This window comes from Dasypus novemcinctus (assembly GCF_030445035.2).
Source record: "Dasypus novemcinctus isolate mDasNov1 chromosome 12 unlocalized genomic scaffold, mDasNov1.1.hap2 SUPER_12_unloc_2, whole genome shotgun sequence".
NCBI classification, from domain to species: Eukaryota; Metazoa; Chordata; class Mammalia; order Cingulata; family Dasypodidae; genus Dasypus; species Dasypus novemcinctus.
The window spans coordinates 585,938-607,416 of record NW_026688130.1 but is presented as its reverse complement, the minus strand read 5'-3'; the positions used below and the strand labels follow the sequence as shown (position 1 = coordinate 607,416).

General features: G+C 43.9%; 1 protein-coding gene across 1 annotated transcript; it reads left to right on the top strand.

The window, feature by feature from the left end:
* The first annotated feature begins 15,429 nt into the window (after positions 1–15,429).
* LOC131277403 (endogenous retrovirus group K member 24 Gag polyprotein-like) lies at positions 15,430–17,395 on the top strand. Its single transcript, XM_058292437.2, has 3 exons — positions 15,430–15,643; positions 16,039–17,040; positions 17,308–17,395. The coding sequence occupies exons 1-3, from the start codon at positions 15,430–15,432 to the stop codon at positions 17,340–17,342; spliced, it is 1,251 nt and encodes a 416-aa protein (XP_058148420.2). The 3' UTR covers positions 17,343–17,395.
* The last annotated feature ends 4,084 nt before the right edge of the window (positions 17,396–21,479 follow it).

Sequence of the window (21,479 nt, the reverse complement as noted above, 5' to 3'; positions counted from 1 at the left end):
ATGCTATCTGAAGGAGAACAAGCATCACTATTTCACACTCAAGATAGAGGAATGAACAAACATAAGCAAGGATGCAACCATGCACCAAAGTAGATCTTGTTATCACTCAAATAACAGAAAACTTTTAAGTGCTGATTTAAAGGAAGTGGTTACCAGACTTTCTTTTGGGAGGGGGAGAGAAGAGAAGGTGGAAATCAGGATATTTTTAGGGCAACTGAATTGTTCTGCATGACATTGTCCTGATGGTTATGGGCCAATATACATTCTCCCAATATCTATACAATTGCATGCTGAAAAGTGTAAACTATAATGAAAACTATAGAGCATAGGAGTAGCAGTGCACCAATATTCATCAATTCTAACAAATGTAACATACAAATGGAAGAAAGTATTCATAGGGGAAATGGGAGAGGCAGACAGGTAGGTTATATTGAGAGCTGTCCCCTTGGTGGACTGATACAAAAGCTTTTACTGAAGAAGACACATGGAAGAGGAGGGAGCTCTGTTTCATTTCATCCTGGGGCCATGGGGAGAGAGGAGTCACTCACCTGTCACTTTGCAGCTGAAGAGAACAGAGCAGCTGAGCAGCTGAGCAGGCCTGGAAGGAACGAGCCCTATGACAGAGACTGAGGCAGGAAGCCCTGGGAGACCAGGCAGAGGTCTCCTCCCTCCGGCTTCCACTTGGGGCAACTGACTCTGGTGAGAAAACATTCAGCAGGACTCTTAGGGCCTTGTAACTGTAAACTTTTACCACAAATAAGTACCTTTATAAAAGCCAACAGACTTCTGGCACTTTGCATCAGCACCCGGTTAGCTGACTACTACAGCTGTAGTCTCATTTTTTTTCATATTAACAAACATATGGATTAGTTAGAGTGTGAAAAATGAGAATACTCAGAAATAACTGGTGTTGTGAACTGGCCAACCGTATTTCAGAATATTTTGGCTGTTCCCAATGTGTTAAAAATTGAATTTTCATACATCTGGAAAATATCATGTGCTGGTAAGCATGGTCATAAATAATCGACATGGGATGAATCTACTAGTCTCTGACAACTTCCATCTTGTGTTTTACACATCAGTTTGCAAGGAAAACCACCTTTTCTCCAGAGCTCTGCAGTCAGTGTGCTCTGCTACAAACAATGATCTCAGTCTTGTTTTCACCATTCACCAATAAGGGCAGCCAATCCTCCTCACAACTTTTGTATGTGAATTTTAAATAAATGAACTAGAAGGGAAGCTAGGCATGATTAAAATCAAGACAGTTTTTCTGTTTCCACCTTATTTCCAGTCTCCTAAGCCCTAAGGCTCTGAGAGGGAAATCATTAGTAACTGGCCTCCCAGCCAGGGCCTCACAGGCGGGCTCGGTTCAAGCACAGCCCTGATCAGCACCCCCTCCTTCAGTCCTTTCCTTGACAGAAATACCTGAATACAGAAATACCCATGTGCCACAGACCTGTTATTAGGGTTGTCCTGATGGACATACACGTCCCTGGAGGCATGAGATTCCTATGGCTGTTTTGAAGAGGATATATTTTGGAATCAAAGTGATGTGGGCTATGGGTGGGAGACTCTTTGTCTCTTTAGAGATAACCTAAGCTCTCTGACTTGTGGGTGTGGAACGGTAAGAGGCTGCAGTACTAACCTTAGTAACAATGGCAAGGACTCCAGTTTCAGGAAACAGTTTAACAATGCAAGGTTTATAAACTTTAAGTATTTAGGGGAAATGCAAACGAAATATGCTAAAAGCTTATCTAGAATGTATGAAGCCCAAGCTAAAAGATTACTTAAGATGTGAAAGATATATATGCTAATTGAAGCCTATGGAAAACTGAAACAAAGGGACCATTTGGCCTTTCCTCTCTGTATAAAAGGGATTCAAAAATCTTGTTGGGGGGGGGCACGGGATTGAAACAGAAAGCTCCCGAGTCCAGCCGGCCATCAATAAACCATTTTTCCTTCTCAAAATCATTCCTGAGTCCTGGCCTCTCTATACGCAAATAATTGAACCTCTCTCAAATTCTACAACATTTTTGGCGACTCTGCCAGGACAGCAAACGAAGGCCAGAGATGGTAGCATTTTGCTGCCCCTTCCAAATCCCCGAGGAAGATGGGAGGACTCGGGTGAACCCCAAATCTGGGTGCCCCTGGATTAAATTTAATCCAGAAAAGATGTGGGCTCCACCAGAATCTTCCCGACAAAAGTCAAGGGCAATGGAAGATCTGAAGAGAAAGATTCTGGATGAAAAAGAACTCTGAAATGGAAGAAGGTAAGACTCCCTGGGTGAGCACAGTCTGGAAAGCCCTAACTTTAATTGCTAGGAAGGGGAGGCTGATCACCTCACAAGAGAACCCTAGTAGCCCCAGAAAATTGGGGGGAAGCCGTTCTCTCTAGGCCTAGGAAAAGGAGAAAAACCAGGAAAAAGCCCTGGTGCTTTAGGTTTGTCTTAACTGCATGTTAAAAGCTGGTACTAGCCTCACATCCACTAAAGGAGTGGAGTCTTGATTTTCATAGGAAGGGCTCTTTATAGGTTCGAGTCCTAATGTCCTGGAGAAAAACTGGGAAAAAGCCCTGGTGTTTTGGGTTTGTCTAACTGCATGTTAGAATCTGGTACTAGTTTTATATACACTAAAGGAGTGGAGGCTTGATATTAATATGAAGGGCTATTTATAGGTTCGAGTCCTGACGTCCTGGAAATTGGTCTGGATTAAAAAGAACAAAAACTTGGTTACAGGAAAATGAATTGGCTTTTCTAGTGGAGCTTGGTCTGGGTGTAAAGTTAAACAGTGGAAAAAGTCTAGCTGAAATCTTTTCTTATGGTGCTACATTGTGAATGAATTCACTTTATACCAAATGTTAAGTGTTCTAAGGTTTCTGATGGCTGTGGAGGCAGCCATGCTGAAAAAATATATACAGAACTTGTGGGTCAAATTAGTAACCTTTGTGTTTCTGTCTGTGTCAGCTCAATGCTAGTGTTGGAGTTGTGTTGTTATGTAAAGTAGAATGCAGTAGAGCTAGAACCCTCCCTTGCCATTGGCAAGGGAGTGAAATGATTATGGGGCAAAACTGAGGAGTCTGGGTGTTTGCGGAGTCTAGATTTTTGTGCATGCTGTGCTGTCTTGTCTCTGGTCTGGCCCTTTGCCGGGGCTTGAAGGCCATCTGTGTCTGCGCCACACACCCAAGTTTGTTGGGGCTGCCCCAGTCAGGGTGGCTGGGTCCCCTGGAGAGTGGCCGAATTTGAGTAAGTTCTGTCTGCCCATTTTGGCCTGAAAGCTGGAAAGGGGAGAGCGGCTTGCCCCTTTCCAGTGAGTCCTTCTATTCATAAGCCGCAATCCTGTTTGATTGTTGTATACCCGACTGCCTGGAAAGGGGGTACAAAGCAGAATCAGAATAAATGCAGTAAAGTTCCCTCCATAGGGTGTCAAAGTCAAAATACATTTGCATTCTGCCCAGGTTCTTAGAAGGTATTGTAGTAACTTTAAGTAAGAGAATGTGTTCTGTGAAAGTAAAATCTGTCTTAAAGATATAAATAATTATGAAAGTTTAACAAAGCATTGTTTAAATTAAGGTATTTAAACGGCTAATTGCAGAAAGTCATTATTAAACAAAAACTAAATTGATACTAATAAAAAGTAATTTTATAACAAGGAAACTTGTCGGCAGCTAGCCTCCCCTCCCAACTTGCTTCCAAAAAACTGTTTCTAGTATTAGCTGCTACTAAGTATTTAAAGTGAAAAAAAGTTCATAATTTTAACAAGCTTCTTTAGTATTAATGGCAATTATATGTTGTAAGAAGTTTGCCTGGTAACTTAGTATGTGGGATATATGGAATGTGTTTTTATTGTTAAAGAAACAGAAGATGATTTTGTCCTAAGATAAAATAATTGATTATTGGAAAGAGTAGAGTGTGGGACAAAACCTGCATGAATACTGAAAGTGTAGAAGGTTTGTGGAAGGAAAATTTTATGATTAAAATTAAGTAAAATCAGTATACAAAGAAAATCCGTTTTATCAAAATAGCCTCTTCTGCTTTAACCTCATCATTTGCTCAGTGTTTGAAGAAGAGTCTTACCTCTTTTAAAAAAACTTATGTTCTAGAAATCAAATCCTGAAAAGTAGCTTTTTATTTCAAACTAACTACAAGAGATTTATTCTTTTACCTTAAAAGAAAAATTAAAGTAATGGTTGAGTTCATTTAAAATGTCATAAGTCGAATGAAAAGTGTTTAAAAGTATTAAAAAATAAATGCGTTTTTAAAAAAATTAAGAAAAACTGTAACTAAGAGTTAAAATCACTTATAAATGCATTTATATTATAAAACAGTGAAAAGATAATAACTGAAATTATAGCTAGGTGAATTTAGCCTGAACTATTATTTAAGTGTAAATTCTAAACTAACCTTTCCTTTGTTTATGGTTACTTCAAGCCTAACCTCACCCCTTGCCTTTGCCTATGGTTATTTCATAATAGCTTCTGCCCCTACAGGCCAGAGAAGAGCTGGGACATAGCTGTCTCCTGTCCTGGTATTAGCAACCTTTTCTCTCATGAATTCAAGTGTAAACTAAATAAATTGCTGCCTGGTGGAATAAGGTTAAATGACCACTAGAGTTTTATCTCCAAAATCAAAAAAGGGTGTGGAAGGGGAGAAGTCTCCTGCCTTAACAGTCAGAGTTCCTAAGAGTGGCAATTCATGAGAGAAACCAGTCTGTCTCCCTGAGGCTTCAAATAGCCTCAGTAAATATATATAAAATTAATCTCGTTGCTTATCCAAAATTCTGCTAAATTCAAAGTAAAATACAAAGTTCTAAAACAAAAAATATTGCTAAAGCATTGAGAACATTTTAGTTACAATCGATTAATTAAAAAAAAAATTCTTGTGTAAAACTGCACAGCCATAGTGCAAATTAAGAAGTTTCAAGAGTCTTTGAAATGTTTTGCATTCACACTTGTTTTGTAAAAATTAAAAGTTTAAAGTAACTAGAGTTATGTTTTTATATTAAACTATTCATGTCTGCCTATTTATTCAAATTGTTGAAGTTAAATACGCAGTTATATAAGTAATATATATTTCTGAACCCCAAATTAAGCTAAATAGTATATAAAATAATGCAAACTATAAGTAATATCAGTAAGTTGTCTTTCTGTGTCTAACTCTTTGTGTCTGCCCATTTGCTCAGTGTATATCTTCATACATCAGAATAATAATATCAAATTAACAAATAAAATTCTTAAAAAAGCTCTATTCAAATTGTTAAAAATTAAATATGCAGTTATATATGTAAATATTCTTAAAGCCCAAATTAAACTAAGCAGAATAAAAAAGTCATATAAAAATCTGATTATTGAAACAATTGGGAAAGGGCCTCCTCTTTGCAAGAGCTTTAAAGGCAAGACGAGGTGTAGCAGATTAAACCTATCTACTAGGCTAGGGAATTAAAAATCAGTTTGCCCGGTAATTTCCCACTTTAAACCTTTTGTCAGCCATTAATGTAAAAAAAACAAAGATTAAGTTAGTTTTCACATAAAGAAAAAAAAAAAAGTTGATTATTGTAACCTGGCAGCCTGCTGCCCCAGTCTCCCACTCCAGAGTTAGACAGCAGTGGAAGAAATCTGCTTAGGCCAGTCCTATGGGCAGTAAAAAGATGCCCAAAAAAAAGCTAAGTCGGTGCCATTTCAGCACTAAATTCTATTCCTTATTTGACTAAGGGGAGCAGGTAAAAACTAAAATAGTTAGAATATAATAGAGGAAGCAGTTAAATCACAAACTTTTGCGTGGGAAAGTTAAATCTCAGATAAGCTGTAACTTCTAAAGTATCCAATCTATGGAAAAACAGAGGAAAAGCTTGCGTGCTAGGCTTAAAGGTATAAATTGTGTCCTTTTTTTTTGTTCGGGGCACCAGCCAGATCTGCCTCTGTGACCCTTCTTGCACGATTAAGAATAAATTCTTCTCCACAACCTAATGAGCCTTATTTTCTTCCAAAATATTTCCTTCCATCAAAACAAAGGTAATTAGTGGCTCTATTAACAAATTTCAGTATGTAAAGGAAAGTCCATAAAAACTACAGAGAAATCTTTCCTGGGTTATAATCAAACAAATTAAGTAATTGTGTAATGTGTTTTAAAACCTGGTAGTCAGTATGCTTTTAAATTATTCATTTTCATAACTTAAAGAAGTTTTTAGCTTCCTGTAAAAAAAAAAAAGAGAGAACATTCCTTGCGTAAACTATAATAGTTTAATTTTATTTAACTTGAGTGTAATCTCCCATAGTTAATTTATAAACTAAATTAACCTTATATGTACAAAATCTTTAGAGTAATAAAAATTATAAGTTCACATTAGTAAAATTAGGCTAAAGAAAAAAATTGTAGATATGCTCTCTCAAATAAATAGAGTAAATTTCTTTGGTTGGTAATTGTAATTTAATAAGTTTATTTAAACATAAGGTAGCTAGTCAATGTAGTTGTAGTCAATTATAAAGAGTTTGTAAAACATCTTCCAAACTAAAAACGTTTAAATAATTCTAGTTCTAAAAGTCATTGTTAACTAAAACTTAGATTGGTATTGGTTGCAAAAAAATAACTTCGTAATAATAAAACCTCTCTGAAAGGTACCGCAAGGCACATATTTAAGTAAACAGTAATAAAAAGTTACCTTGATTCTACTGGAAATATTCTGTTTTCATTTTAACAAAGAAAAATAACATTTTTTCCTCTATTACTAAAGTACCTACTGTTATCGTCATAGTAAAATTGTGTAAATAAACAGTCATTTAATATATGTGTTGCATTAAATTGTTTAAAATATATATAAAAACAAGGAATAAACTTTAACATTGTCAAACTCTTGTGCCTTCAAACCAAGCCTTGAATACATTACAGATGACTTCTCCATGTGAGTTACTGGCTAAGCTAGTCACTAACCCCTCAAAAATATTTGCTATATCAGCCTCTGGTTCTGCTCCTGAAGTCGACGGAAACTATGTTGCAGTTTCAAGCTCCTGCAGCAGCCAATAATAACTCGGTACAGCCAAGTGTACAATGGATATCGCCTCCAAACTGGCACTGTTTCATAGTGCCAGAGAGCACTATGCACCAGGCTAGCAAAATACTAAAAAATCTCTCTAAGATCAAGGATGCTACAACTTGCTTACTGCATTAAAAAACATGCCAAGTGGAGCCATGATACCAGAATACTATCAAGTGCAGAAGTATATTAAACATGTTAAATTCCTAGTAAATTCATTTTCTAAACAGTTAATAAACATGTCTATAAAATAAAGTGGCAGTCTCAGCCAGGCACAGTCAACTTAACTATATTCTGCTATACTCTACTGTGTAGCAAAGCTAAAAACCAAGAAAATTTCTAACTTAGTGTTCTAATCCTGAATAAAGCCAGTTGCCCAAGGAGTGCCAGTTCCCCAGAAGCATCTAACGGAGCGAATGAGTGCCAATCATTAAACAGCTTAGAATGTGTCTTCAGACAAAGCTAAGTGCTGTTGCAATTTCTCTCTAAAGATAAATAACTTAAAAAAGAATAAATATGCTGTTCCCACCAGCTTTTAAGAAGGAATGCCATCTTTATAGGCACCTAACCTTGTCTACCTCTGTAATCCAATGTCCTCTTTTAGAAACAGGTATTCCAAATTTTTAAGTTTGTTCCTTTCAGAGTGAACATCTTATTAACCATATAAAAACTTCACCCAACTTCGTACAGAATGCTGAATCCATCTTCCTCCAGTTAAAATAAAAAGTTTACACCTTTTTAGGCAATGACTACAGCCCATGGCCAGCAAGAAACAGTTACAGAAAAGAAACCATCTCCCTTCAGCACCCCTTTTAAATTAAATGTGTAAACTTTTTTATTTTTTAAAGATTTATTTATTTAATTACCGCCCCTCCCCTGGTCGTCTGTTCTCTGTGTCTGTTTTGCTGCATCTTGTTCTTTGTCTGCTTCTGTTGTCCTCAGCGGCAGGAGAAGTGTGGGCGGCGCCATTCCTGGGCAGGCTGCACTTTCTTTCCCTCCGCGGCTCTCCTTACGGGGCGCACTCCTTGTGCGTGGGGCTCCCCTACACAGGGGACACCCCTGCGTGGCAGGCACTCCTTGCGCGCATGAGCACTGAGCATGGGCCAGCTCCACACAGGTCAAGGAGGCCCGGGGTTTGAACCGCAGACCTCCCATGTGGTAGGCAAACGCCCTAACCACTGGGCCAAGTCCGTTTCCCAAAGGTGTAAAAACTCCTTAAGAATAAAATAAAAATAATAAATAAATTTAGAACCTGACTAAAAATCCACGTGAGTGCCGGTGGCAGCAGAATAACTCCAGAAAGCCCTTGAACCAAGATTCTGCTGTCCAGAATAAAAAGTTCTAAACTTCTAAAAAGTCCTGAATGCTGCACTAAAAACTGATAATCAATCAAAAGAACAAACAGCCATCCACCTCATAGCTCCAACAATAATTATGCCAAAGCTTAGCAAGTTAAACTTTAGCAAAAGGAGGAAATGATGTGGGCTATGGGTGGGAGGCTCTTTGTCTCTTCAGAGATAACCTAAGCTGTTTGACTTGTGGGTGTGGAAAGGTAAGAGGCTGCAGTCCTGCCCTTGGTAACAATGGCAAGGACTCCAGTCCCAGGAAACAGTTTAACAATGCAAGGTCTATAAACTTTAAGTATTTAGGGTAAATGCAAACCAAATATGCTAAAAGCTTATCTAGAATGTATGAAGCCCATGCTAAAAGCTCACCTAAGATGTGAAAGATACATATGCTAATTGAAGCCTTTCCTCTCTGTATAAAAGGGATTCAAAAATCTTCTTCAGGGCTTGGGATTGAAACACAAAGTTCCTCCAGCCAGCCGACAATAAACAATTTTTCCTTCTCAAAATCATTCCTGAGTCCTGGCCTCTCTATACGCAAATTATTAAACCTCTCTCTAATTCTACAACAAAAGCAACACGTATTGCCATCCTTAGAACTCTGGTATTTAAGTCTGAAATAGGATTCACTGCGCCAAATCATGGTATTTATAGGAATGCATCTCCTCTACAGACTCTAGGAGAGAATCTAGTTTCAGATTCTAGAGTAGGGTTTCTTGAATTCTCTCACTCATCGCCTCTTAGGCCATGTTGAAAACTGATGTAATCAGTCTACTTCAGTAGTTATATTGTTTTCTCATTGTCCTGCAACATAATATCCCTCTCATCTTCAAATAAGGACACTTGTCAATATGTATAGGGCCCACTGAAAACTCCAGGAATTCTCATCTCAAAATCTTGAATCATACCTGCAATGACCCTCATGCATATCAGCCATCATTCGCAAGTGTCTTGTTGAAGGACCTAGATATATTTGGGGCTACATATTCAGCCTAATACATTGCCTTGGTGGACCAATCCTCAGGTGTTACCTTCTCAGTGGTCATCTTATTTTCTAGTGGACAGTAAATATGTGTGTTATTGTGTGTGTATGTTTGTCTTTGATGTTTAAATCATTTTTCATAGGCATACATGTGATCCATCTGGGCCTCTCAAAATGTGTGTATTGCTCTTCTTTATGTTTGTAATCTGGAAGTACATAATTAAGAATTTACAGGAAGAGCACCTTCTGAAGCAGAAGGCCTGTTAGTCTGGTGTATGCCCACTGTGGGTAGATATCCTGTCAGCCCATGGGGAACAATGTCCCTACTGAGCTTCCCCATAGCTTAGAAGAAGGGTTCTCCCACATGCACACGAGGACCCCTGCTTCCAGGGTAAGGACAGATTCAGAATGGGAAAGTTTATGACTCTCTTCTCTGTGAACTGGGTGTGTGCTCAGGGAGATCATCTCATGGACTTGGAAATCTTGGAGTTCACAAGTGTCTTACGGATTGGTGGGAATGGATGAATGGTGAGGTTTCATCTCACTTACTGTGGTTAACCATGTCCTCAGGTGTCTTTTGTCAAGTACAGCAGGGGGTGTCTAGCCCACATCAGGTGAAACGCTCAAAGACCCTTTTGTCACTTCACATTTTGGTAGGTTCTTCATCACAGCCCAGTGTTCCAGCTAAGTCTGGATCCATCAGTCCTGAGAGTACCATCAAGGTGGATGAGTGGCACTGCATTCAGTTCTACTGCCTACTCCAAACCTTTCTACCAGAGCAGAACATCTATTCCAGAGATATGCCGAAGAACCAGCTCCTGTTTCAGCTGAGCTCCAAGACTGTCTTGGAAAGAGCAGTGTATCACTGTTTAAGAATCACTGTGAGAAAAATGTAGTGGGAATCGAGGCACCAATGCACCCCCCCCCACAGCTGGCACAATGGGGATGGCCACTAGGTGGAGTGAAGGATCCATGAATCACTAAAGCCCATCTGATGAACCAGGGCAGAGAGAGCTTAAGTAGGACCTTCTTGAATTAGCCTGGTTATTTCCTCTCCTTAGAGAGAAAACATCTTACCAATAGCGTGTACCTTTCTAAAATGTACGGGTATGTTTGCAGGTGCTAACCTAAGTATATATGATAATGTGTTTGATAGTCTACATCAATATGTACGTAACACAGGTTATTCTATGCACATTTTCATGGGTTCGTGTGTTTGCATTAGCACGTGGGTAGCTACGTTATACTGTGTGGGAAATGATGTGTTTGTGTCTGTGTGTGTCTAAGTGGGAAAGAGTGTGTATTAACTTGGGTGTAGTGGTATACATGAATCTTACCATACGTGTTAGGCTGGGGTGCTTCTATACTGGGTGTCTGAGTGTGGGTTAGCGTGTGATTGTATTAGTGGTTTACGGCAATGAACATATGTCATTTATGGATCCTAATGTCTACATTCTTATGTGTTTATGTGGCTGTACATTGGTACATGTGTAAGTGTGATTATGGTTTTGTGTCTTTTATCCCATTTCTAATTGGATGATTTGACTAAAGGACAAGACCATATATTTCCTCATGATAATTCCTAAATTTCCAGAAAAATTCAGATGCTGCACAAGTATGCCTAAAAATCTGTACGTTGTCATTTGATGTCATCTCCCCACTCGATTTTCAAAATTTCATCCCTGGCATGAATGCTTCTGGTTTCCAACTACTTTGTTTCTGAGCCTTTGGCTCCATGGTCCTCAGTTTCTCCTGAATCTTGCCTTGGACTCAGTCTTCCTAATCTCCCCTGACACTGATAAAATCCTGGCCCCTGGAATCCATGTGGCTGGGTCCCCCTTTCACCTGCTTGGCTAGAGAAGCTGGACTCCATGGTTCCATATGCTCCCTCCACCTGCAGCAGGTCCTGCCCTGGCACTCAGTAATGTTGAGGTCCCCTGCACTTATCCTTGTGTCCCTGGTCTCCACCTCACCCTAGTTCACATTCCTGGACTCGATGATCTTGAGGCCCCTTGCACCTGCCCTGCACCTGCACTTTGATTCCGTGATCTTGACCTTCCCTTCACCTTCTCTTTGACATGATCCCTGAGGTGCATTTTCTTGACTTCCACCTGTACGAACCCTGGTCTTGAACTATGGGCTTGGTGTTACTGAGACAACCTTACAGTCACTCCTGTTGTTCCTGTACAGATGTAGGTCTGATCTCCTATATTCTTCTCTCTAATATGCGTCCACACAGCGTACCTTCATTAGTTTTGAGCATACAGGCTGAAGGATGGAGGTGACAGAACTGTCCTTGGCAGGCATCTTGGATAGGGATGGCTGAGCTATAGCTGTGAGTCAGTATGGCTACTATCGCTAGCCAAGTTTTGCAGCCCCTGGCAGGCTCCTCTGGTTCAAACACAGCCCTCGGTCATCAAAGCTACACACTCTGCTCTCAGCTGCTGGACCCTACAGGTGTCCACAGAGCTACTCATTACTTCAAAGAAGAGCTGTCCAGGGTACAGGAGAAACACAGACCCTTAGGGAATATTCCAGATCAGAAAATCAACCTCTCCTGCATTTCCACAACTCTGGCATTGTGGGGCCATGAGTAACCCCTGGAAGCCACTCTGCAGGGGAGATTTGAATCTGGGCTCACACTACCTCTCTTCAGTTTATCTCACTCAGTAATACACTGACATACTCTTGGCTTCCAGACTATCCATTGGCGAGCATGGTAGGTTCTAGGCATTTTTCTTGGACATGATGGACTTGCCCTTCATAGTCTGCGTAGTGTTTCTTTATTCCATCAATCCTGAACCTCCAAGGGTGTCTGCTGGAAACAGCCCATCTACTACTTACTGAGGGTGAACTCAAAGGATCCAGGAGAGTCTCAGAGACTCCCCAGCCATTACCCAACTCTCCCCCAGACTCCACCACCTGCACCCAATGTTCAACACCTTCAGAAAACGCTCCCACAATGTCAATCTTTCTCTCAATCACATTCACTCACAAAGCCAATATATTTATTTTTATACAAAAAAAAATTTTCTATTAAACTTGCCATATTATGAACCTACCTAAGCTAAAACCCCATGATAAATTGCTGCTTTTCAGTTCTACTCAATGAATGTGAAGACCTCAGAATCCCTGGGCTGGGGCTCTCCTCTCCCAGGGTTGTAGGTTCAGGACTGGGCTGGTTTCAATCAGCTGGGTTAGGGACCCAGTTGTCATTTCCTTGCACCATAAAGCAAGGTCTAGTGTTGGATACTGGACAGTGCCTAGAGCAGATATGAGTGTCCTGGTGGCGTTAGTAGAGGTAGCATTCAGGAAAATGGGATTTCATATTATATGATTGTGCTAAGCTAAAACTGATACCAATCATTTCATTTTAACAAAAGAACATCAGATATGGAAGTAAGTATCAATATACCTCCACTTCACAGATGTAAAACTACAAAAAGAATAAAAGACAATTAAGTGACATGCCTATGAACACATATTTGGTAAATGTGACCCCAAATCTACAACATTGGACTGGAATTCCTACGTAAACAAGACGCAGTTTGACAAACTTACTGACGTTTACATCCTGGACAGATGCCTTTCTGTAGTGGGAATCAATTGTGTTGTGAATGCTTTCTAGTGTTTACCTGAGTAACATGCAGAGGACCAGCGTTCAGGAATTGTATTTCAGGAGTCTCTGTCACATCATGGATCCTCATTTATGTCTCCGTATCACCTTCATTACCAATATATCTACTTTTTAAAACAGATTCTTGAGGGACAACTGACATCTCAAAAATGACATAGATTTAAATTATAAAATTCTTTATGTACTTTGATATGCATACACTCATGCAACCAGCACCACAATCAAGAAAGTGTGCAAATCCAACAACCCTACAACTGTTCTCTTCTCCTTTTCTAATTCCTCCATCATACTTCTTCCAACCTCCCAAAACGTCCCCAGCTAGGACAAATCTTTTTTACCCTACATTACTATGCATCTTCCAGAATTTATAAAAATTGAATCATAATGTACGTGCTTTATTTCTTCACCTTCTTCACTCGCTGTAATTTGATAATCCATCCATATTGTGAATCCCAAGCATTCATGACTCTACTGCTGAGTAGTATTTCTAGTGTTACAATAAATGCATATACCCCGGTGCATTCATCTACTCACCTGCTGATATATATTAGGACTGTTTCTAGTTTCTAGCTGTTAGAAAGAAGTCTGATACTCAGAAAAAAAGGGCCTATATTATTCCTACAACAAAATCATTAAGAAAGTGAAGTAGTTTTATACATAAGTATAAAAGAAAAATTTTAAAGTAAAAATATTTTTAATAATTGGGATGTTAAAAAATACTGAAAAAATATTTGAAGAAAAAGTAACTTTTTTTGCATTTTGCCTTTCATCATGGTAAGACAGTTATTCTGTATGTACAGTGACATTTTCTTCAATTTATGCACCCAGTGTCTTATATTTTCTTTCATTTTTTCTTCAAAGAAATTTTAGGACATAGTAGAGTCACATACAGAATATAGGGGATTCCCACATAACCAACGTTCTTCCCCTTTTTCTCTTTCCCACAACGATAGGATTTTGTGTGTGGAAAGTACACTTCATACAATTGATACACAAATTTATATCTAAACATAGTTAACTAACCACTGTCAATGATTCACCTTATGGTTTACAATTTGGACTATATATTTTTATAAAATGTGATAAAATTTAACACGGCCTTAATCCATTACTGCAACATCATGCAGAATTTTAATGTTTCTTATCTGATTTATTGTAACCTTTTATATCTACTTTCATTTACATTACTTTTGAAAAAGTATATTCCAGTTTACAAAATGTATCAAGATCAAGGGCTTTCATTTATTTGCAGAGATATTACTCATTCCTCTTCCCCTATATTACTTTTCGACAGGAATAGGCCTGAATATGTATTATTATCGTCATTATATATGAACTTTTTTCTTGAAATTCTGGACCTTAGTATGATTCAGGATAGCTTTCTCAACCTCACAAACCTGTCTCTCACGCTGTTATTTCTCTGCAATGCTAAAACTATGGAAGCTTGATTCTTTCTATCTTTCAATTTTTCAAGAAGCTTTAGATTACATAAATGTTATATAAAAAATAGAGGAGATTCCCATATGCCCCACCCCCTCACACACTTTCCCATGTGAACAATACCTTCCATTAGTGTGGTACATTTGTTACACCTGATGAACACATACTGAAGCACTGCTACTAACTGTGACCATAGTTTACATTATAGTTTCAGGTTGCCCCACTGTCCCCTGTTCCCACCCTGCTTTTCACTTCCTTATACTTTACCCGCCTGTTCTTCGTAACCTCTCTGTATTATGGCCCTTCTCAGCAGCAGCTTGTGCTGCTGCCTCCCTCCGCCCCTCCTCCCAGCCACTGTTATCTTCCCCTTCCCAGCCGATCGCTGTTCTCCCCGCCTCATTCCAACCGCCCTCATCCCGCATCCGCCCCGGCACAACCCCCTCTGCCATCAATGGCTTACGTCCTAAACCGCAGGTCCGCCCTTGCCTCTGCAGCCAATACTCAGCTGCCCCGCGGACATGCCCCTCCCACAACCTCCCCGCCTCCATGAGACTATAAAACCCCACGTACTTCCCTAATAAAATCAGACCTGCACATAGACCTCGTCTCCGTGGTTTTTCTTCCATCGAACCGCGCGTCCCCACCAAGCCTTGAGCCGCCCGCTGTCGCCCCAGTCCGGCCGTGGGCTCGGCCCGACTCCCGGCAGCGACCCGCCCGCGGTACCGCAGCGGCGGCCACAGGTGGCGCCCGAACAGGGACCACCACACAGGGACCACCGCTCCCTTCTGTATGCGGTGGAGCGACATCTTCGCGTTCCTGTTTGGCCGGCCAGCCGCTCAATCTCCCGCACGGGACCCATCGCCGTCCTCCCGTGCCGCCGCTCAAGGTAGGGACTCTCCGGCGCTGTTCCCTTCCTCTCTGCCGTCCCAGCCCATCCGTAAACCTAACCCGGCCCTCAGCGACAGCGAGTCTACCCCCCTCCTGAACCCTCCGTCACAATGGGAGCCTCTCTCTCATCCCGCCAAGTCCCTCAAGTACGTTTACTCGCGGCCCTTTTAGAAACTCACCACGTCAAGGTCTCTCTCCGTCAGCTACAGCGGTATTGGGACCTTCTCCTACCCTTTAACCCTTGGCTCGTCACCTGTGCTCTCTGGAGTCCAGAGACCTATGAACGTTTAATTCAGCGGGTGACGTCCGCTATGGAGCGCGATCGCAAGCAGTTTCCCCCCGGCCTTATCCCGACCCTCGTCGCTATCCGCGCCTGTCTCCAAGGTGTGCCCTCCCCTGCCTCCGCTCTCGCCTGTGAGCCTAGCCACCCTCTCACCTGCGATCCTGATGGAGACGACGATACTCGTTCTCTATCCGCCCAGCTAGAGGCCGCGCTCGAACTGGATCCCCCCACAGCCTCCGATCCGGACCCCAACCGACATGGCGACCCTCCGCATTCTCCCCCCCCCCCACGCCCTGCAAACAATGCCAACATGGCACACCTCCTCCTTCTTCTTCCTCGGCGCCCTCTTCCCGCCCTTACCCACCTCTTCCTGTCTCGTCGCCATCCGGTCCCGTCCCGGATGCCTGCCGGCCACCATTTTCGGCTAAACCGGCAGAGCCTCCGGTGCCATCTTGGCCTGTGCCCGGTAGTGACGTGGCCACTCCACCATCTTGGCCCGAGGCCAGAAGTGATGTCAGGCGTGAAGTCACCGTGCCGCCATCTTGGCCAATCAGAAACACCGTTGCCGCCGCGCCCTCCTGGCCGGCGCCCGGTGGCACTGCCAATGCTTCACCTCCATGGCCCGCTTCACCTCCCGCCTGCCCCAGCAATAGCGGGAGCGTCGTGAATCCTCCTCCACCAGCGTACGACACCGCCTTTCTCACCCCTCCCACTCCGCCTCTGGCTCAGATGTTCCCCCTCAATCCTGCTCGCACTCCACAAAACCCACAAGCATGGATCCCCTTTTCCCCCAAAGACATCCAAATGCTCCGCAACGCGATCGAAGAGGATGGCCTTGCCAGCCCTCATGCCCAAGACATTCTCGAGCGTATGGCCATCCCTCGCTGCATCCCTTACGATTGGATCTCCCTAGCCCGAGCGGTTCTCTCCCCCAGGCAATTCATTGACTGGCGAGCCCATCTCGGTGTCCTAATCGACAATCAGATTGCTGACAATGCTCGTCAGGGTGTGCACTACCCTGCAAACGCCTTCCTCGGCCTCGGCCCCTACGGCGACCCCAGCGCTTACACAGCTACTCCCGGATTTTTCATCCAGCTTCGCGATTGTGTCTTCAAAGCCTTCCGCTCTTGTGCCGCAGCCGCCCCTGAACCCCTCGCCAAACTCTTCCAAAAGCCTGACGAGCCCTTCAACGAGTTTGTCGCACGTGTGCAAGGCGCAGCCGAAAGGCGCGTCACTGGCGCCGCTGCTAAGGAGTCCTTCGTCAAAGATCTCCTACAAGAGGGAGCTAATCCAGCCTGCAAGGCCATTATCCGTCCCCTTCATGACAGGCCCCTCCAAGACTGGGTCCTTGCTTGCTCCGGAGTCTCCGGCCAAACCACCGCCCTCGCTGCCGCCCTTGTTGCCGCCGTCCAAACCACCAATACATGTTTCCGTTGTGGTGAGCTAGGCCACTTCGCACGGGAGTGCCCTAACCTCCCGGCACCGCCGCGCCCGGCCCCTCGGGGCATGGAGCCGCCATCAGCAGCCCCCGCTCCCCGCGCGCCCTCCACTCCTTGCCCGCGATGCGGGAAAGGCACCCCGCACGGCCCTGCCGACCTTCCACCTCCCGACCCCCTTCCCCCTGATGACTCCCCCCTGCCGTAATGACGGCCCTTCTCCGCATCTCACCCCCCCCCGTGAGGTCTTTCTCCTCTTGTCGTTGCAGATGACACCTCCAGTTGCCCAGTCGAGCCCGCCTGAGTCTGCCCCTCCTGCGCCATCACCTGCAGGGACCACGCCAGCTCTCTCCCGCCGCGAGCGACGTCGACGTCGTCTTCTTGTCCGCCGCTTGAGCCGTCTCTCCCTCGAAGATGCCTCCATCCAGCAACAAATTCTCCAGCTTCTCCGTCGTGCTCGCGCCTCCCCTGCCCCGCGCCCTCCTACCACCCCCCCCTCCTACACCTTCTCATCATTATGCTCTCCTTAGCCTCCTCAGCCCAGGCCACGCCCCTTTGGGCCACCCTTCTTCAACCGCCTGGTTTCCTCTTTCTCTCCCCTCACTCCCCCACCTTCCCCACCATGTACTCCCCCGACTGGGTTGCCCCCCAGCTGGTAGATCTCCCCCTTTCTCGTCACCCTCGAGATTTTGGCATCACAGCCACCATTACTGCTGCCGTCCTCGCATCCCTCGCAGCCGCCACCACCGCGGCGGCGGCCCTTGCCGTCTCTTCTGGCACTGCCTCCGCCGTCATCAACGCATCCACAGCAGCAGCCCTTGCCCTCGGCGACCAAAGCAACATCAACTACCTTCACCACCAAGCCTTATTCAACCTACAGCAGCAAATAGACCTGCTCGCCGCTGACGTTGCCGCCCTCTACGACATAGCCACCACCACCTGTGATGCCCGTTGGCCCCTCTCTAGCTTCTGCTTAACCCCCCACCCCGTCAACTCGTCGGTGACCGCCCACCTTGCACTACGCCAGTGGATGTTTTCCTCTTACAACACCTCCTTCCTCAACTACACCCACTCCCTCCAGCAACACATCCTCACCCTCGAATCCGTCAAGCCCCCAACCCTCTCAGCTTCCCTCCTTAGAGACGTGCTCCACAAATTCCTCTCCCTTTTCCAACCCTCCAGCCTCCTCCTCTACCCCTTCCTTTTCCTCCTTCTCCTCCTCCTCCTGGGCCTCGCCTGCTATATCCGCAAGTCCATTCGCCAGCACCGAGAGCGGCAAAGGCTCCTGGCCACAGCTGTCCTAGTCCTCTCCCAAAGTTCTCCCCTTCCCGAGGAAGCCCGGCATGCCCAGATGTGGCTCACGAAGGTGGCAAGAGGCGGCCATCGATAGGGCCCATCGTGGCCACCTCGAGCTGCGGGTACGGGTTCTCTGCCCTCCGCATGGGGAATCGGGCGTTTCAGCCGCCCTCCCCTCTGCTCATGCCCCCCTCGTGCCCCCACGCCCCCTGCCGGTAACCCCTCCTCGTTCCTTTCTCTCCTATTTCCCCTCCTCTCACCCCCCCCATCTTTCCTCCCCATAAAAATGTCAATCCCACAAAACCTGTGCGTTATTTTCGAAAGAGGGAGCAATTGTCCCCTGTTCCCACCCTGCTTTTCACTTCCTTATACTTTACCCGCCTGTTCTTCGTAACCTCTCTGTATTATGGCCCTTCTCAGGAGCTGCTACCTCCCTCCGCCTCTCCTCCCAGCCACTGTTATCTTCCCCCTCCCAGCCGATCGCTGTTCTCCCGCCTCATTCCAACCGCCCTCATCCCGCATCCGCCCCGGCACAACCCCCTCTGCCATCAATGGCTTACGTCCTAAACCGCAGGTCCGTCCTTGCCTCTGCAGCCAATCCTCAGCTGCCCCGCGGACATGCCCCTCGCACAACCTCCCCGCCTCCATGAGACTATAAAACCCCATGTACTTCCCTAATAAAATCAGACCTGCGCATAGACCTCGTCTCCGTGGTTTTTCTTCCATTGAACCGCGCGTCCCCACCAAGCCTTGAGCTGCCCGCTGTCGCCCCAGTCCGGCCGTGGGCTCAGCCCGACTCCCGGCAGCGACCCGCCCGCGGTACCACAGCGGCGGCCACACCCCACATACTTTTATATGCTGCAACAAAATAGATCATGGGCTTTATCTATCATTGCAGTATCATGCAGGACAACTCCAGTGTCCCAAAAATGCACCCATATTACTCCTGTTCTTACCTCTCCCCACACACAGAACCCCCAGTGGCCATGGCATTTATACCAATGATAAAAGCAATTCCATTGGTGGAATAATAATAAGTCCAGTAAAACAGTAAGTCTATCTTAGTCCACTTTTCAATCCCCAATACTGAAGATTTGGGGATGCTGGTGCGCACTCTGTTTCTAAGTCAGTGGGGGTTTAGGTCCCATCGGGCAGTTGGATGCTAAAACCTACAGGAGCTTGCTTCCCTACTTCCTGCTTCCAAATTTCATACACTCTTAAGTATGGATCTTCACACTCCTTACCTCCATTCTCTATTTTGTTTTTCCATCTGATTATGGCCCCTTATTTAAACTCTTTTTTTCGAAGGTAACAACTACAATAAAACTCGACATTATCTTCATTTTCATTTTTTTACATGCATCTTTTCAATTTGTTCAAACAAGAATTTAGAGTACCATTACATTTACCAGGTTCTCACCTTTAGCATATTGTTAATAGCTTGTGACTCTAGGGTAGTGTTCACAGAAAACGTTAGAATTTTCTTTCCATATTAGCCCACATAAGGTTGTTTCATTATCCATTTTCAAAATTAAAATCAGTGTCTTAATAAAAACAGATCACGTGTGTATGTTTCCTTTCTTTGTCTGTAAAATGAAGGACTTTTCCTCATTAATTTTTTTTTTGCCGGTTTTTCAAAATTAACCTGATGGTATGAGCTCTCAGGAAGGAATTTCACAGCCAAATTGCCTCTCAAAACACAGCTATGCCTCCTTCAAAATGAGGCTGCTCTTTAGGAACATCAGGATCCTCATTAGACTTCAATCAACCCCAAAGATGCTTTCAAAAATGTCATGTCTTTACAAATTTTCATCGAATATTCTGCTGCATTCTGCAACTTTGGTTTGCATCTATATATGCTAGCCACCAACTTTCAAGTCCCAAGGTAAAAGACTGGACATTATCATTAAAAGGGCATGTTTGCAGTATTAATTACCTTGAAAGGTATTTTCAATTATATGCCTTCAAACGCACTTTATTTCTGAATTTGGGATTATGGATATTTATGAGTATTTTACTCTTATGATTATTAAATTTTAGTTTTTTATTGTATTTAAGTACTGTGATTTCATTGATTTTTGTCATTCATGTGAAGCATCTGATTGATTTTACTTTTTAAATTTTTATTGCCTTTTTAAAAAAGATAAGTAGGTCACACAAAATATTACGTTTAAAAACATGAGGTTCCCCTTTACCCGAATCTTCAATCCCCACCCCACATGTTCCATATCAACATCCGCTTTCATCGGTGAAGCACATTCACTGCATTTGGTGAATACATCCTGGAGCACTGATATACCATATCGACCGTGGTTTACATTGTAGTTCACACTCTCCCCCAGTCCATCCAGTGGGTTAAGGCAGGATATATGACGTCCTCCATCAGACCCTGCAATATCATTCTGGACAACTCCATGTCCCAAAAAGGCCCACTATCACACCTCTTCCTCCCTCTCAGAGCCCTGAGCATCTTCCGTGGCCAACAACTCCACATCAATGATAAAATTTCTTCCATTGCTAGAGTCACAATAGTTCTATAGTACAATGACAGCAACTCCACTCCAATCCACATTATATTCTTCCATCTTCTGGACCATGGGATGGCAATGTACACTCTACCTCTAAATAGAGAAGGGGCTTACATCCCACACGGTTGATGGATGGGATTCTCCTGCATGCAGTTGTAGAAACTCTCGGTTCGCTGATGTGGTGGATGAACATTTCATCTCCCTGTTAGCTGACATGGGTAACAGAATAAGACCGGGGTAAATCCAATGAACTGGAGAGTAGGTGTTGCCACTCTACTGAGGCTCAGGGTCCAGCTAGTACATGGACAGTCCAGAGATTCAAGTCTTCTGAATATATACAAAACTGAATGTAAACTGAAAGTTCACTAAAAGTGACAGAAGAGGCATGCATAGAAAGGTGCCATCTCAGTCCAACTCCATCACACTCAGGAGTACAAATTCCAAAGTAGGTCCCACTGCCAAGACATTGAACTCCAGGGACACCTGCAATGGAACTCCAGGGACACCTGCAATGACTGTGGGTCTCAGGAGGCCTCAGGAATACCACCACCTTGGGTTGTATCTACTTTGGCTGTCTCAGGAATCCTGCAGACATAGGCATGAGCACACCCCTCTGA